Source organism: Pomacea canaliculata, linkage group LG1 (assembly GCF_003073045.1).
Source record: "Pomacea canaliculata isolate SZHN2017 linkage group LG1, ASM307304v1, whole genome shotgun sequence".
Classification (NCBI taxonomy): Eukaryota; Metazoa; Mollusca; class Gastropoda; order Architaenioglossa; family Ampullariidae; genus Pomacea; species Pomacea canaliculata.
This window is the reverse complement of record NC_037590.1, coordinates 31,601,156-31,618,982: the sequence shown is the minus strand read 5'-3', so window position 1 is coordinate 31,618,982 and position 17,827 is coordinate 31,601,156. Positions and strand designations below refer to the sequence as shown.

General features: G+C 41.9%; 1 protein-coding gene across 47 annotated transcripts in view; it reads right to left on the bottom strand.

Annotated features, from left to right (window-relative positions):
* LOC112572817 (ankyrin-1-like) overlaps positions 1–17,827 on the bottom strand; it is a 110,356-nt gene that overhangs the window by 45,404 nt on the left and 47,125 nt on the right. For 45 of the 47 annotated variants that reach the window (XM_025256486.1, XM_025253542.1, XM_025254136.1 and 42 more), the window contains 8 exons: positions 15,919–16,143; positions 9,587–9,795; positions 7,785–7,996; positions 6,434–6,638; positions 4,797–4,820; positions 1,428–1,524; positions 876–1,104; positions 377–628 (listed from right to left, as the gene is read on the bottom strand). In XM_025256486.1, the coding sequence (XP_025112271.1) occupies positions 377–628; positions 876–1,104; positions 1,428–1,524; positions 4,797–4,820; positions 6,434–6,638; positions 7,785–7,996; positions 9,587–9,795; positions 15,919–16,143 (1,453 nt within the window). The remainder of the gene's footprint in view (positions 1–376; positions 629–875; positions 1,105–1,427; positions 1,525–4,796; positions 4,821–6,433; positions 6,639–7,784; positions 7,997–9,586; positions 9,796–15,918; positions 16,144–17,827) is intronic. The other 2 variants (XM_025253297.1, XM_025253122.1) reach the window with 2 other exon arrangements.

The window sequence follows — 17,827 nt, the reverse complement described above, 5'->3', positions numbered from 1 at the left end:
TCAAGTTCTCAGGCGGGTGTAACAATAGACCAGTGGCCGGGGTGGGCAGTTCAGGCTCGGCTACCACGCACTCAGCCAGCGTGGGAAAGGGCCAGTGGTCGCGGGTGGACAGTTCAAGGCTGGCTACCTACGGACACAGCCAGCGTGGGAAAGGGGGCAGCGCCGCTCGATGCTGACCTTACAACAACAATTACATACTCAGTACACTTCTAGAGTGCTACATTCAAATATGAAAAGTAATGTCAGAGATCGAAGAAAAAGTGTCAAAAATTATGTCAGAACATAAAATAATAAAAATGTGCAATTTCAAGAACTTGGCAGAGGTGTGACAAAATGCAAATATGAGTCTTAAGCTTGGACCACCATCATGACCTACCGAAATTGTGTCAGGTAGACGGATGTTGAGATTGCAGATAGGGGTTTGGGGGGCTTCTCCACGAGCCACTTTAGGTTCCTTCATGAAAGCTACACGGGCTGCAGGTTCCTGATCCGGATCACGAATCTTTAAAGTACATGGCAGGCGGTTCTCTCGGAATGCTTTGAAATTTACATGCAGCTGGTCACCTGACTTAGTGACTGGTATCAGATTACCAGCCATCTCAATGTACTGTGGTCTTCCTTCAAGCACCTACAACAAATTAAATATAATATAAATGCACATGTTTCTGAACAAAATGCTTTAACATCTGAAAATATTAGCCAACAAAACTGTCACATAAGCTATGACACCCCAAGCACACAGATTTACAAAAATATACCAAGACTAAACTGGAAGATTTTCAGAGAATAAAAATGACTTCTATTTCAGATTGAGAACAAAACAAATAAAGATCTTTGGCAACACAATTACATAGGAAGCAATTCTCAAGAAGTACCTCTATATCACGGCTCCGAGCAATCTCCATAAATTTCTCCTGCTTTTCCAGTGTTTTGTCCACCTTGTCATCAGTCATACAGAACATGCGCAGTCGTCCTTCCTCCACAGAGGTGCGTTTTCCAAACACAACAAACTTTGCCATATAGGGCACAGTGATGGCTTCCCGATAAAGGGCAGCTGCCATTTGGGTGACCTCAGAGATGTTCTGACAATCAATCAGCCAGAATCTAGCAGAATGAAAAGAATGACAATTATTCCTGCATTCTCTGTAACTAACATTTGACCTGCTGGATTTTTACTTCCATTAAGAAATATACATGCCTTTAAATGAATGATCACTTTATTATTTTAATGTTAGGATATTCAGTGACCTCATAAAATAAATAATAATGAAATGGTAATTGAGCCACAATTTACAAGATGGGTGCAAGACACAAAAACCTTCCTCCCAAAAACCACCACATGCACACGCGCACATGTCATGTCATTTTCCAACGCTACCTCTTATCATTATGAAGAATGATCTGAGAAGTGAAAACAAAATGCCTACCTCGCTGAAACTGTTGTCGTGAAAGAGACACAGTCATTGACCAGAGTGATGGGTTTGTTTTCTGTTATATCTTCCCAGCTGGTGGGGTTTGGATCCGCTGTAAAAAGCATAAAAACCAAGACGTTATTTTTTTCTTGCTCTGTTCCATTTTTCAACTGGCAGTAACCAGACTCACTAAAATTTCTGTGCCAGTGACAAATATTTCTTCTACTTCATTACTGGCTTAGAAATAAATGTTTAAAATAGGAAAACGTGCATCTTCCTCAAAATTGCCAATCCCCATAGCCCAATCTTTATGATGGAACAAAATTTAAGATAAAAAATGGTTTGAAACCAACTGCATAGCTATTTTTAGGACTTCAAGGTGTTTCCATGACCCTAACTGTTCAATTCTCACTAGAACTGAAGGTTCAGTTTTCAGTAATAATGACTTGAAAAAAAAACAAACTACTGATGTAGTCATAGATTCCTGAGAAAAAAATGCTTATTACTCAAATATCTTTAAGGCTGCTAGAACAGAGTAAGTATATGCAGTTTTGATTTACAACTGATAAAAAAATTGACTAAGGAAAATAAAACAGAATTTCAGAAAAACTAGATAAACTAGCCCTACTATGTGGAGTGATGCATCTCTCTCTCTTACTTTAAATACAGAGAGAAAGAGAGGTTTATTTCACTGCAAAATTTCTTCTGAAACAAGCATACAATTTAAATTTACCCGTTAAAAGCAGACAACATTCGATCATCTGACTTTTGCATCTTTATGTTATGCACATGCTGACATGCAAACTGTACCAAAGCATGCTTTGGAAACATGTCTCTGTCACTCTTTCCCATTCATTACAATCAAAGATGTATAGCATCTATATACCAAGATGCTATTATGCCAATATCTCTGACATCCTTCTACTGATTTGTCTGTCAGTCAATGTGATATCTGTATTGAGTCATGCTACATGCAATTTGTTTCTTTTCTCTTGTGCAAAATGTTGCATTATCAATGTAAAAAGAGTAACTGTGAAAAAGACAACACCAAAAGTGAAAGAAAGTTAAATAAGAGTACTGGAATAGGTGTGTATAGAAGATACAACACAATGCCCATAATGTGCTACCACAGGTCTGAACAGCAAGAAGTCTAGGCACTACTGCAAGAACAGATCTTTGGCGATGCTAATCTACTGCTACCATTTAGATGCAACCACCATCCTCCACCCACATAGCCTGCAGAATTGAGACTCGTGTAGGTAGGACCGCACAAACTACTTACAACAAATATATATCATTGACCGCATGCAGAATACACCACATTATCCAGTAAGCAGCACCTTTTCATAGCTGCCACAAAAGGCTAGGACATTGACATTTTAAATACATATCACTAGCCACATGCAATACACACTACATACCCAGGAAGCAGCATCTATTCACAACAGTGCCACAAAATGCCAGCACACTGACAGACAAAGTTGACTGATGAGAAAGTGACTTTAGGTACCTATCACTCATAATAAGCTTTAAAAAAACAAGTATATTTATATATAGAAGCAACACTTTGCAGCTTTTTTAAAAGCCCACAATTTTCTGAGAATATTTGCATGCTTAATGTTGCATGCAGCCATGCAATCAGAGGGAAAGGGGAACCTTTACACTAGCTCTCTTATTGAATTGTTAAAGTGAAAATAAAATGATGTTTCTTAGGTGATATATATATATGTCAGTAATCTGAAAAGGCTTTAATCAAGACCGTTAACTTTTAAAGGCAGTTCAGGTATACAACAGAATAGAGAGATATATAAAGACAAAACACAGAACATGCCAAACACAATTTTTTGTGTTTTTGTCTGCTTTCTTCTACTTTCTGTTTTTTTAGTTTTTGGCTACAGCAACTAGTCATTTGCCTGACAGTCTACACAATTTCATATGTCAACCAACTTAAAAGGCCTGAATCTGTGCCTGTTGTACTGACCAGTGCACTTTTAACATGCCAATAGTTCAGTTCGGCTACAGGCATGAAAGTAAAGCAGAACAAAACTGTAAAATAAAAAGCTCTTTCCAACATTTCCACAATTTCTTTTAACAAAGACATAGAAAGCACATTAGTTTTCATTGGCAAGACCAAAAAAAAAGAAATAGTATGATAGAATATATCTTCATAAAAGTGAAAAATGAATGAATTATTTATACATGGGTGCATGAGGTGATGATGTAGAGGTGCATTTTGTGTGTCAACAGCAGGTGTGTAAGAAAAAACACATATCAGAAAAAAATACATAGATGATTCTTGAGATGAGAGATATGGCAGGCCTTCATGTACAAAAGACATTGCACGGACATTCTCAGTGTCAAATGGAAAAGTCACATCATCAATTTAACTTTATGCTTAAGCAAAACTTGCTTATTTTAAAGAATACCCACTTTCAGTGTAACAGTCTGCATATCATTCAGAAATCAAGTTGGGTTTTTTTTTTCACTTCTAACGCAATTACTACGAAGTTTAAATCCAGTCTCACATGCTATTTTTTATGATGTTTGACAAATTAGTGAAACCAATTTTTAGATGCCAACAAGTTAAAAACAATAAATTAATTAGATGTATTCCTGACACTATAGCTCATTTAGCAAGCACTGCACAAGAAGCTACAAACTAAGGCAACCAAAGCTACACAATTTCACTCAGCATTCAAGAAAAAGAAAAGATATTATCAGACAGATTGAGAAACATCGTTTTAGCTTATTTCTTGTTACTCCTCGAAGAGCACAGGGCCACAACGACTGAGAAACATAAAGCATAAAAAATAAAGCTTGGCCAACTTTTGATGTGAAATTTTTGTTTTTGCTTTTTTTTTTTTTTTAAAAAAAAGGGGAAGAGGGTTTTAGCAACTGCCAGACACTATCCTCTATGGGGGCTCTAGGATGGAAGGATTTTGATTCAGAGATAGGTGGTTTTGGTGGGAATGTATGTGTTGAATTAAAAAAACAAAACAAAAACAAACTCTTGATTCCTCAGCCCCCACCCCACCCCACCCCCAAAAAAAACAAAACCCTGCCTACTACATATGCATGAAGAAATCCTCATGATCTGTAAAGATTATAATCATTAATCATAGATGAAAATATAAACTAAATCAAACAAAACAAGTCCAGTAAATTCTGACATGTGTGGCTCTATATAAAAGTCTTTTGTGCTGAAAATTGTGTACTGTACCCTATTCAGGCAAAGATGGAAAACTAGGAGACAAACATGCACCAAACTGGCCATTGGCATGGGAGTTAACTCTAAGGAGCCATGTAAAAGAAGCAAGCCACTAACAAGCTCAACTGACTGCAGAATAAAAAAAAAAATCGATCAAGTGGAGCCAGGGAATTTACCTCTGTTACTAGAATGGTTGTTGCCTAGCCGCAGTGAGTGTGGGAAAGAAAGAGATTAGAGATAAAAACCATTGTAACATTACCAACCACATCATATCAGCAAACACAAACACCACTGCAGAACTGAATGTATTACATTCATGGCATCAAAATACTCAGCACAATTCTGAGCACACACCAGCAAAAACAAAAATTAGTAAAGTAAATGATATACACTATGCCTGGTATTTTACCACTCCCCATCTCCTAAAAAAACTTGAATTTAATGTTAGTCCTCCCCCCCCCCCCAAAAAAAAAAAATCTTTGCCTTTGTAGTTATCATCAGCATTAAAATGAGGATATTTTTTAGATATTTCGTGAAATTTTGTTGTCTTCTACTTACATGGATTCTACATCAGAAAATACGCTTTTCTACCTATACAAAGACAATTTCATTGTTCCACTTTCAAAATCTGCAATTCCATGTGCCCCACTGAGGCAGACTTGAAGCCTTTGTATGAAAATGCAGTTTAATAATTTGGTTAGTCTTCTTTTATTCCGCTCTTATTTGTATCTATTTGGGGTGGTGCACTAGTGCAAAAGCACTGTTAACAGTATTTCTGAAATGGTTATAGATGCTCAAATGCATGAGGGAATGCAAAGATTAAAAAAAAATGGATTATCAAAAAGTAAATCTAAGCAAATAATCCCTTTTATTTGTAAGACAATGACATTTACATATGTGCACAGAAACAGTTCAAAACTGTCACATCATTATAGCACAGAGATTTCCTTATGCAATCAAGGTTAAGGTCAATCAAGCTGGAGGGCTATGTGACATGTCACCGTACTACAATAATTTCACAGTTTCATCTGCTTTCTATGCTCATGTGAGGGTGTCAATAGGTGGATGCTTACATCCCATGAGCAAGAGATTATTTCCCTAATTTCATGTCTTATACAAGCAGCCCTAGACAAACAATATGGTGGTCTGCATTTAGTGTCCCCAGCAGAACAACACATGATGACAGTCATTTAAAACATCTGGTTAGTGAACAACCCTGCTTTTCATCCATATAAGAACTAGAGTATGGTATCATCTCAAAGGTTAATTTCAGATAATGTTGCAACAACATGCTATCTACAATACCAAGCTAGACATACGTTCTGAATATCACAGCAAAGACCTCAATGCCAGAGACAGTACCACTGTAATGTGCCCAAAGAAAGATGCATACATACGTAAACATACATACACTCGTAAAATGCACTTCACAACAGAAACTAAACTGGGGTTTTTTCTTCTAAGGATGCATATCCATGGAAAAAAATCTTGTAATCAAGATTTATTAGCTAAGGGAAGATAAAAGACATGGGTAAACATTCTGTTCTCTTTAATACCAAAGCTTAGAAGGAAAAAGTATTGATATGACTTTCAATGAAATCATGGATCTCTTTGTCTTTTGAGACATTTTCCTTTTCGTGATATTCAGAATATTTAAAAAAACAATTTTTTGAGGTATCAGGTTGTCATACTCAAAGATTTAGCATGTAAAACTAGTGGATAAAATGAATTGTTATAAGGAATTTCAGGAAAAATCTTTTAAAAATAAGTGAGGGGTAGGGGGGAATCTGTTCACTAAGGAGACAGAACCCACCTGAGAGACTGTAGAGCAAGCGCAGAGTGGGTCGGTCTGCCCCATACTGGTTGATCATGCCTTTCTGAGCAGCTTTGGGTACAGGAATGGTGAGAGTGATGGGTTTGTGGAACTTGCGGCGACGTGGCTCGACCGTCACGATGGGGCTGACCGCCACACGATTACCAAGAAGCTTAGCAACAAGTTCAGGTGCAATTGGCTGGGCCTAGCAGACAGGAGGAAATAATCACAGAGCAAAATGACATGCTGAGGCAGACAAGTGATCTGAGGGAGCCCACCATCCTAAAGAGTTTGCTGGACGTCCATGGATGTACAAAGCTGGCGCATGGATGGCGCGGAGTGAAAAGGAAGGATGTAATGAGCGTGAGTAAGAATGTAACAGGTTGACTCTGAATAACAAATACCAAAATACTGACGACTGTTCTTTCCACCACTGTCATGCTATGTACACCACTTGGAAGAAATAAACATACAGCTAAAACAAAAATAAAACCACTTTCTATTCATCTACAACATGAAGCGCAGTCAAAAGAGATGTCGCTGGACTTCAAACGATCAAAAGTCCAGATCATCGAATTCTACTGGCCTTGCAATCCTAGCCCTCCTTGCAGGCTAAAATATAAAAAAAAGCAAAATTAAAAGCAATTGAAAGGTTTTGAGACATTAACAGTTGGTCAACACGAACGTGCTCTGAAATTTGACGCCCTTTCATTGATGATTTGTTAGAAGTCAAAACTTACAATGCTAATCTAAAAACTCAGCAACAAAAAAAAGGCTGCTTTAAGTTAGAGCTTCTCTTGTAACAGACTTTTGACAAAGAAATAATCATGATGATATGAGAATGAATGAAAATGAAAGACATTTAAGCATTATTATTACAACATTTACATGAATATCAAGTTGAAACCTGCTTTATATTTCCACTGCTGCAGTGAACTCTCTCTGCCAATAAGAGACTCAATAGGGAGAAAAGAAATTGTGCATATTGTAGCAGAAGTATTTTCTTGAGTGAAGAAGAAGCAGAGAGGGCAAAAGGTTGGAAAAAAGGGATTCACATGTATGCACAATCTAATAATAAAACACAAGCATGAATATTCAGGAACTCGCACACGCATTCTCTCTTCCCCACCCCTTTTCTTTCAGAAGACCCCCGAGACAAAATGAGAGAAGAAAAAGGTCAAAAAAAGGGAATAGATGTTGCAGAAAAAAGAAGAAAAAAAGTATGACGCTGGAAATATCCGAAAGGCAGGTAAACAAGAGGTACAGGTTTGAAAGGAGAAGAATATGTAATGTACAGAGGGGACAGATTACAGCAAGCAAAACACAGACCTTGAAAGAGAACCTCACTCACTTGAAGGCCAACGCGAATAGGCTTGGTCAGAGTGCCTTCAGGCAGCACTGCCTGCACCTGTGGCACAACAGTGGAGGACAGCACACCACCTTCATTTCCAATCACCATGGCCTCCTGCTTGACACGGCTCACCAGAGCAAAGTACTGGGGAAAATCAGTTGTCAGGATACGCGTGATGCGCTTGGCCTGCAGATCTTCCTCCTGGTCCAGTTCTGGAGTGGGAAGATGAATGAAAACAAAAAAGCAGCTGTATTTAACATTTCATTACAAATAAAAGAAGGAAGACAAAATTATGACTTGTAAAGGAGGCTTATCATTACTACTATTTACATTTTTTATACTTTACCTTTCATTACAAATAAATGAAGACTACCCATTACTTGTAAAAGCAGACCAATCCTTAAAAATATTCACAAATCTTATATTTCATATTTGGTTGTTTTAAGCCAACATATGCCAAAAAATTCATCAGGCATGTCTACTAAACAGACATTTACTGCATTCCACTTCAAAGACAGTCTAGTTTATAAAAGGTAGTTTTATATTATTAGCAAGCAGAGCGATAAAATCAATCATAATTCCTCTCTGCAAGAAACTGATCAGTTGCTGCAAAATTTCTTGACACATGGGTCATTTTGTGACAAGAAAGCTCAGTCATTCAATAATGCATTTCTGTATTAGAATGTAATTCTGAACTAGAGGTACAAATAAAAAAATGCAGCCTCAAAAAAAAAAAGCCTGAAACACAACAGAATGAAATATCAGGCCACTAACTTTGTATAAACAGAGACTCTGAGAAAAGATCTTCAGTCACATAAACACGAAAAAAATTCACACCTACAACTTCGAAACATGCTGTCACACCATTCACACTGTTCCCACTCATATCTCTCTCTCTCATACACTCTACACATCTCTTGTCACATTCAAGAAAGCAATAAACCATAAAACATCCAAAAAGCCCATGCTGCAGAAATTAAGATGTGTCATGCACATAGTTCAATCACAACAAATATGACCACAATACATACAGGTTTCTAAACATAGATCAAAAATAATTTTCAGGAAAGAAATTTCAACACTGTTTGCTTGTGATGTGGGTACATAACAATGATGAAATAGGAGAGATGAAAGATGATGACAGTTACTAGGTTTACTCTCTTGCTAGGTTTGCTCTTAGACAACTCTATTTGGGAGTGGTGTCCCTTCATCTAACAGGTTTGAGGGGGCCAGCTCTGCATTTTTTGTTTTCTGCTAGGATTTGTTGTACTTTTAGTGCCTACTGTACTTTTTTATGATGTTATTGGCATTGTATTGAACTGTTTACTTGCCTGTGGCTTTGTTTTTTTTTTTCCTCTCCTAATATCAACTCTCTCACTGCCATTAGTCTTCTCTAGCTAACGCCATCACAGTTTCTTCATTTTAACAAGTTGTCCCTGCGACAGACTTTCCATCACTGCCTAAAAGTTATATGCTTCAATATTTAACTGCAATTTCTTTGGGATCGTCTAAACATGTCCTTACCATATGATCTACATTTCTGATTACTGATCGATTCTGCTTTTGTCAAAATGACTTCCTGATCTGTATATCTGTCTCAACAACATTTTGGTCTATGAATGTCATCTGGCAGAAGAATGACCTGGCATTCCCATCAACTTCAGAGGAATGTTGTCTGTGGTGTGTTTTTGTGTTTGCAATAAGCAGAGGAGATCCTTGCTTTGGAAGGATACTGCACTATAAAAACAGATGATTCAAAAGCAATAAAACAGGAACTGAAACCATCAAAAGCAATGGCTCACTCCACAAAGACGACATGGAACCTCCGGGTGCAAGATTGCCAGAGGAGTCCAGACCTTCCAGAGATCCACCCAATGCTTCTGTCACTGCCTCCTCTGTGGCTGCCAGAGGATGCTCATACCAGGACTCGCCATTGTCACTTCGCATCACGACTACCTCGCGCTCCTTGCCCCGCAGTGAGGCAAAGTGGGGCACCTCAATGATAATGGGTCTGAAAAAAATTTAAAAACAAAATATTCAGCAATTTATAAACTACCCATAAAGTATTAGCTACATATTTAAAAAAAAAAAAACTCCCTCAATACACAAAAAATATTTGTCCATTCTGTAATCTGGGAAAATACAGATGCCAAAATGAAATCTTCTTTGTAAGGATCTGGGACTTAGCAGAACGATCAAGACTTAGCAAGAAAAGAGACTAAAGACTTTCAGCAGGCTCTTTCTCTCACACACACACACAGACACCAACTTCTGAAACTTTAGAACTATTTATACCAGTGTATTCTTGCATGGATTGAATTCGAGTTGTCACAGCAGCTCCTCAAGAATAGAAAATCTATTTTCCTTAGTGATGGGGGGAAGTGGGTAGGGAGAGGACATTCTCCCTTTTCGAAGCAAAGCTCATGAAACACATCATCAAATTTACTTTCTTGGACCATATTATATGAAAACTTAGCTCCAATCATCAAGCCATTTTATGGGGAATATATAGCTGCCACTCTCACTTCCCAGTTACTAGTCCAGCTGCTGTTGCAACCATCAGTATAGATGAACAAATTCTAACAAATATATTCCTTGCTATTTTGTCCCCTTCACAGTGGAAGATTTTGTTTATATTTCTAAGGTGGTAAGAATGCTGGTGATTTCATGGCAATTGTGTTTGTTTATCCAGTTCCCTTTTCATTTCCCAACTTAATCACCTTTTCACTCAGATGCCAAACTAACATGGCCCTTCCTTGTTCCCTCCCTCCAACATTTCTGCAGTGGTGGATTTCATCCTACTGTGGATTTCAAGGGACAGCATAGGAGGTGGGGAGATTTCAACAGAATGTGGTTTGCAAATCAAGTGTTCCCTGTGGGTCTCCTCTTCTACCTGTGACACCTGACTGTTTTTAATTTTATTGACTTTCAACCTTGGTACCCGAGGCAAAAAAAAAAAACTATTGCCAGCCTGTCAGAACCTACCAACATTTGTCTACCAGTGACTGACCCTCTGGGAGGGAGCACCTGCTAACCACCAGCTTCCCTCTCCCCTGCTCCCACCCCTCAACTGGGAAGGCAACAGCCAACAAATCTTGCAAAAAATGCTTAACTTGGCAATCACCTTCTTTTAATTGCGTTTTTAACCCTTCCTATAAGATCGAGTAACTGCATTATGACACATCATTAAAACTGACACTGATCTGGGGCATTCACTAACACAAAGCAGTTGTTAGATATCAATAAGCTTAGTGCGCTCTTCACCCCGTGACACTACAGCCAAAGCCAGGCGGCGACAGGGTTATCGGTCCTCACTTCCTCTGGACAGGTAGGTAGAGGTAGGTGCCTCTGAGGATGAGGTAGTGTGAGCATTCTATAACTTGTCCGCGCGGGAACTGGCACAAACGGGTTTCATTTCCTCCTTCAGGGGATTGCTTTTTGTTGTAGAGTAAAAGAATTAGCAGCTTCAAATTCAAAAAGGTCATAGAGGAGTGGTGCTTGTGGTTAAAATAAAATGACAAAACAGCGTGCGCACTTTTGTATGTGTGTTTCCGTACCACACCTCCATGTTGAGTGCTGCCAGAATTAACGCGCTGTTAAACACCACCCTCACACTTCAGCGTGAAAGTCCTGACATCTGAGCACAGGTGTTGTTAGCATGATGTGTGGATGTGGAGATGTGGGGATGTGGGTGCGTGGGAGGGTATGGGATGAGGATCGTTTCCTTCCCCTCCTCCCCCCACTCACCCACCGTAATCAAAAACCTCCGGGCAAGAGCGGCATGTCACCTGCGCTGTGACTGTCGGCGACACCTGTCCCACTGGACGTCCTCATGTAGAGGAATGACGTTCTTGCAGGCCAGTGCAAACTCCTCCTCCCTTCATCATGTGACCTTTCGCTTGACCTTTTCTCAAACCTTTCCTCAAACAAGTCCAAGCCAGTCAGCCTTCCTCCGCCTCTTTGTCATCAAATCGTGGCTGTCAAGGTGCATGCCCCGTCCTCGATACGGCAAATGTTGATCAGCAAGGTGCATGAAAGAATTTATTGCTCATTCCGCAACAGCTTTTTTTTTTATATTCCTAACGGAGTGATTTCATGCAAGGTCAACTTCATCAGGCTGGCGGGTGATTAGGATGATGCCAGCGAGATGGGGGAATAAGGCAGGTGTTCTGCCTCAGCAGGAACAAAACTGATAACCGTTCCAGAACCCAGCGATGCCATGTATGTTGCTATCCATGTCACAGACTGATCCTACTGCCAGTGCCGGTCGTACTAAACTTGCGATCTCTTCCTCTTCATCGACACGAGATTGTAACCTCTGCCATCACACTATCAGCTCATGAAAAACGAGCATCGAGTGGTTGGCCAAACCCCCCCATTTACACCGCATGTCAAAAGCCTGGATGGTCGACGTTCCGTATACATTTAGCTTCTCTGCTATCGGAGACCGTTACGGTTTCTTTGGTTCCTATAAGTTCAGGGACCAAGGTGACATGCCCACGATGATCCGCCCTTTGTTGAGATTGTGTTTGGGGGTGTGGGGGTGTGTGTGTGGGAGGGGTAGCAGGGGTTTAAGATGACGGTAGTCATGACGCCTTTGATGTATGCAGTACGCAGGCCTGTAAGCTAAATCTCAACCGTTCTGCTCGCGTTCACGAATACAACCCAATCCGTGCATTATCTTCCCTCCGCTCTCCAGCCTCCTCACCCCTTTCTCTCGCTGGCGTCTAATATTCCCGCTGACACATGATACGAGTATGTACGCACATGCACACGCTCTGGTGGCAAGGTCAAGCAATGTTCCCGCCTCGGTCCACATGTTTGCTTACCATTTACGAGACTCGCTGCTCTAAATCCTGTGCAACATATCCCCTCCTCCCACCACCACACACACACTCTGCCACCGCCACCACTTCCCCTACTAGTCTTCAAGACATGTTATGTCTGCCGCTCTCCATTCCTCAAACTCTCTAACGACGGAATCTCTTGCACTCGACACACACTGTAGCCAAGATCGCTTTACCAGCAAATGTTGGGCGCTTTGGGTGTGCAAGGTCGAGCTGGGCGTCTATGGTTGCACACGCCGCGTTTGCCGAGTAGCTGGGTCCGGCGGGACAACAACAACAGCAAAAATTCTTTAACATTTACAGGGCAGTCTAGCCTTTTATGACTTCTTCGACGACTACATTGTCAACTACAGGAAAAAAGGTGCCAACACTTGATTCACCGTTCTTCTACCGAAACTCCAGGAACGTTTAAGGACTGCTCTTAGTCCATGTCAATCACTGAGGTAGTAGCATAGCCCGTCACGCTTCAAGTACTCTTCAGTCACTCTGGTAACACGGCCTGCCACTTTCAAGTGCTACTATTTAATGCAAACAAAAAAGGGGGTAAAGGAGGACAAACAACTGAAAGAAGTGTGCGGCAACAAATAATAATAATAAAATAATCGCGTGACCACTTTTTTTTTTGGCAACATTTTTGTTATCAATGGAACATGCATCCCGTCCACTGAGACTGACTCGTGGAGGCACCTTACATTTCACAGCCCTCACCATGAGGGACTTTCCTAACCCTCAAAAGCCACGCGAAACGAATATCTACACACGCCCGACACACACATACAGAATTCTCTCTCTCTCTTTGAACAAACAACCTTATGAAGTTGTACTGAATGCCAGAATCAGCACTCAACCTTTCAGATCAGTGACACCCAGCTCTACAACATCCTGCCTGTAACCGTTATCTATAACAGTTTCGTCTTCCGGCCAGACACGCGTCTCCAAACCGAGTCCCCGCGCACACAATCTTATTATTATTCACCAGGCACTTTCGCATTCTCACTCGGATGCGCAAGCACGAGCATAATGACAGGAAAATGGGGGATGGGGTGGTGACCCTTAGCGAGGTCAAGGGATGCTCCTACACCTGGCCCATGTCGTGACGTCTATCTCGCTTCTCGCTCGAGACTGGTGAACTTATCGGTCAAGTCGGCTGCACTGTGTCTTCGGAAACGATAATGGCCCGTGCATGACGGCGCACTTAAATGCCGCGCGGCAAGCCGATACGCTGTCGGTTCCGCGTCGCGCTGTTTATCGCCCTAACTCTGATTTACCTCGCACGTAATGGCTACTTCGGGGGGCAACCGTAATGTCAGGCAGGTCTGGTGTTCTCACAATGCTGCCTCCGCTTACGCAAAACAGAAAACACGTTTCCTTCAGCGTCTCTTCCACCACACCCTCCCTGATAGTGCTGCTGCCTCCCGATAGCCGTTTTCATTTTTCTGACGTTCAGCTGTACCTGCTCTGTATTTCACTCTGGATTTCGTCACTGCGCAGCTTTGAGATATCGGAACCACCAACCTGGTGGCAAAGTCGGGTGACCTTGTATCTTCAAAGTCATGGCAGCATCGCCTGCATTTAACATAAGCCTCCAACGTGACCCTCAACGGTAATGGCGATTCATGAAACCTGTCACGACTTTATCTTTGCTTACTGCAACACGTTTCAGAAAGACTAAAACACTGGTCGGAGGCAAAGCCCGAGAGTATGAGAAGGCAGATGTGGTACGACCAGACACACCCAGCAACCAGCCAGTTTTTTGACCAGACTTGAAAGGCAAGACGGAAGGAGACGCCTTGAGCAGGACTTAGATAACACAAGATATCGTCAGTGGGGTCATCCGTCAGACCTGAAACAATTTGACCACCTGTTCTGTCAGATTTTCCTTCGGGAGAGGTAGTAATTAAGACTGAGTAACTGGAAACTGACAGCATCTTTATCTCAAGTTTTCCATTAACTGAAGAATGTCAATCCTTTCACCCTATCAGAACTGACAAGGTTGGTAGCGTTTGTGAAACAATTTGCTCTGCAACCAGGCACCGGCGCGGACCCAGTCTATGACAGCGACACTGCCAGTGTTTCTTTAGGGAGACAACAAAGGCCAGTGCATGACAAAAGAGACTGAACTATCTTCCTTTTCATCACCAAACCCTGATGCGTGACAACCACATTACTCTTCAAAGGATGTGAAGTGTACACTCTCTGCGGCGGCGACTTTTTGGATCCAACAAGCAGGACGTGGAGATGAACAAAGTAAACAGAAGCTGAAGTGAGTGTCCATCACGTGAAGGCTTTGTGGCCCTGCCCCGTTCATCCCCCTCCCCGCAACTAAAAATAGTCTGTCCGTGCTGACGGTGCAGAAACGGGACAGGAACTAACCCCAACATCACTCTCGACCTCTCAGTCTTCTTCTCGTTCCACACACGATCGAGTCGGTCAAGACACCAACTTGCAAAGTCACCTTAGACGGCAACGAACAACGTTTGGCGTCTTCGCAATCTTGCCCTTGTCGTCTAGCAATGAAGAATTTCATCTAGAGAAGCCCTGTCGTCTTCACTGCACGGTCACAAATGCATAAAACTGTGGTTTATGTCACTGTCAGTTTTTTTTTTTAAATAGAAAGCTTAGGCACATGTCCAACCTATTTACCATTCTTTTGCCAAACTGCATTCCATTCTTTCCTCTTTTTCATTCCCCTTCAACCTACGTCTCCCTCTCGGATACAGCACGTTTTTCCAAGTATAGTGACATACAATAACCATACACTTCGTTTGATGTTGAGTCTTCAAAATCTGTAGAAGACCTATAACACGAAAGACTGTATTCTGTACAAAAAATTTTCATAATATTTCTCATCAGCCGTGTTGTAAAGGAGCGATTGGAGGTTGGCTAACAGGCCACTACTACTCTCCTCGACTTGCCGGCTGGTTATTTTTGACAGCTTCCAAAAGGCCAGGGGAATGCGGCATGATAGTTGGTTATCCTGGCCATACATGCAAATGTCCATAAGCAGTCTTTTCTAGGCACAGGTACAAAAGTGTGTGCAAGCCCGTAGTTTTCAAACATTAACTAAGAACGCGCTAAAACACATAGGGGGAGAGAGCGGGGGGGGGGGGGGGTAGGGGGGTAGGAAGAGAGAGCACGACCAAATAAAAAAATGCCTAAAAGTTCGGTTGTCGTCTTTCTTTACAATCGCAAAAATACATCACAGATACAAAGCACCACACACATTCCTACGCATGAACTTGCCTAAACATAAGAGCGCGCACACATACACACTGTTCGCTACTCACCCAAGGAACTGTGTGCCGACAGGTCCCATCTCCAGGATGCGGGCTGCCAGGCCCTCTCCTTCGCTCATAGGAGGGGGCTTCATCAGCTTCTCCTTCTTGATCAGGCGGCAGGTAACCCGGGTGGGCATGGAGCACTTGCGGGGTGGGATGATGATGCGCACCCCGGAGTGGCGACAGCCACGCATGGCACCGCCTCGTGCGTCCACCATGAAACTGATGAGGAAGCTGCGGCAGACAACAAGCATCTTTCAGGCGTCGGACAGGGAAATGAAAACTGCGTGCACTCAACAAATGTCTTTAATTTCTCATTCACGACTATCTCTGCAGCGACCCTATTTCAGGTCAACGCTAAGCTCACACCTAACTGACGACAACTTTTCTCAGAGTTTGTTGTCATCAACCTAAGTTGTCCAGTAGATCTGTTGCTTCTGAAAAACCGGAAATCTTGTGTCCACAAATATTCTCATCTACCCAGAACGCATGACAGAAATAAGCACAAGAACATATAACATCGCAAACAATGACCACAGACTACAGAACACTACAAGACTAAAGTGCTGTGACAGCGTGCGCCTTTTATAATCGAGTGCAAAGGGACAGGGCATCCCTCAAGTCGGGAGACTGCGACTGTGGCCGACACGCTTCCTGCTTGTGTTTTGTGCACAGGTCAAGATTTGCGCCGTGTGCGCGCGCGAGCGCATGCGTGTAACACTTCGTTTCATCCTCAAATCTGTGTGTATATTAAATATATTAAACTATTGTATTTCAGATAAAATAAATTACACGTTAGTGAAAATCAAAGCGATGGTTAGCTAATTTGTGTGAATTTGGGTGTATGGTTGCTAGTGACTCAGTTTACATGGACAGGCCTGTATATCGACTTTGATAAAGAGCTCTGAGGAAATAATTGGAAAAACGGTATAAAATATTTTTTATTATTAAAGCGTCTTCTCTTGCTACAGCATCTCCACCCCCATACACACATAGAGACAAAAATTATAATCAGAGGGCAAGGGGGGAGGGAGGTCGGGGGCACAGCACCTCGCTAGGCGCTAGCAGTCAACTAAACTCCTCGATAAGAAATGGAACTGACTGCTTCACGTTAGCCATGCTGCTAGCTAGCAACGTGTACCTGGTCGAAAGACGAAGGGAAATAACGAAACTTATAGGCCCAAAGTGGGAGGGGAACAATTTTTATTCCTAATGACAATAAAAGCTTTGTAATGAGCAATTCTCCCGCTGGTTGTAGCTTCCACAATCGTGAACTATCCAAACTCCAATCCTGACGTCCATGGTGTGGATCTCTTTCTGTGCATGGTCGTACTTGTAGATTAAAAAAACTGCGTTACCTACTTATATATATCCTAATAGACCTTTAAAGCCATTGTCTTGCGGGCAATTCAGCGATAAACGGTTCAAAGCCGATTTCCGGTGGACGAAGGCAGATTGGCCCGTCATCAACATCGTTCTCCAACTGATAAAGCGGAATGGAGGTTGGGAAACAAGTTAAGTATTAGCCGATTAGCTTTGAACACTTCCGATAGCCTTGCGGCCATCATCGTCGTCCCTCACCATCCATTCGCTACCCATGCAATTTGAACAGATCTGGTGATGTCACGATTGGGAAACAAAGCAAGCAAAACACTTGCGAGTGACACAGACATTCCCCTGGCTGTTTGTTTTTTTAAGAGGTGCTTCCAGAATCAACAGTGTTTCGAGGCCTTGAGGGGGAGGGACTCGGCCACCATCCAGCAGACGCCATTGGCACGACGATACCTGCAGGCTGGCGCACAGACTAGGCCTGAGACTGAGATGAGCCGCGGAATGCTCTAGGTATGCATGGTGAAGGCCGAAGAAGAAGAAGAAAATGGATGCGTGTGAGGGCCAAGTGCAGGAAGGGAAACGGTGG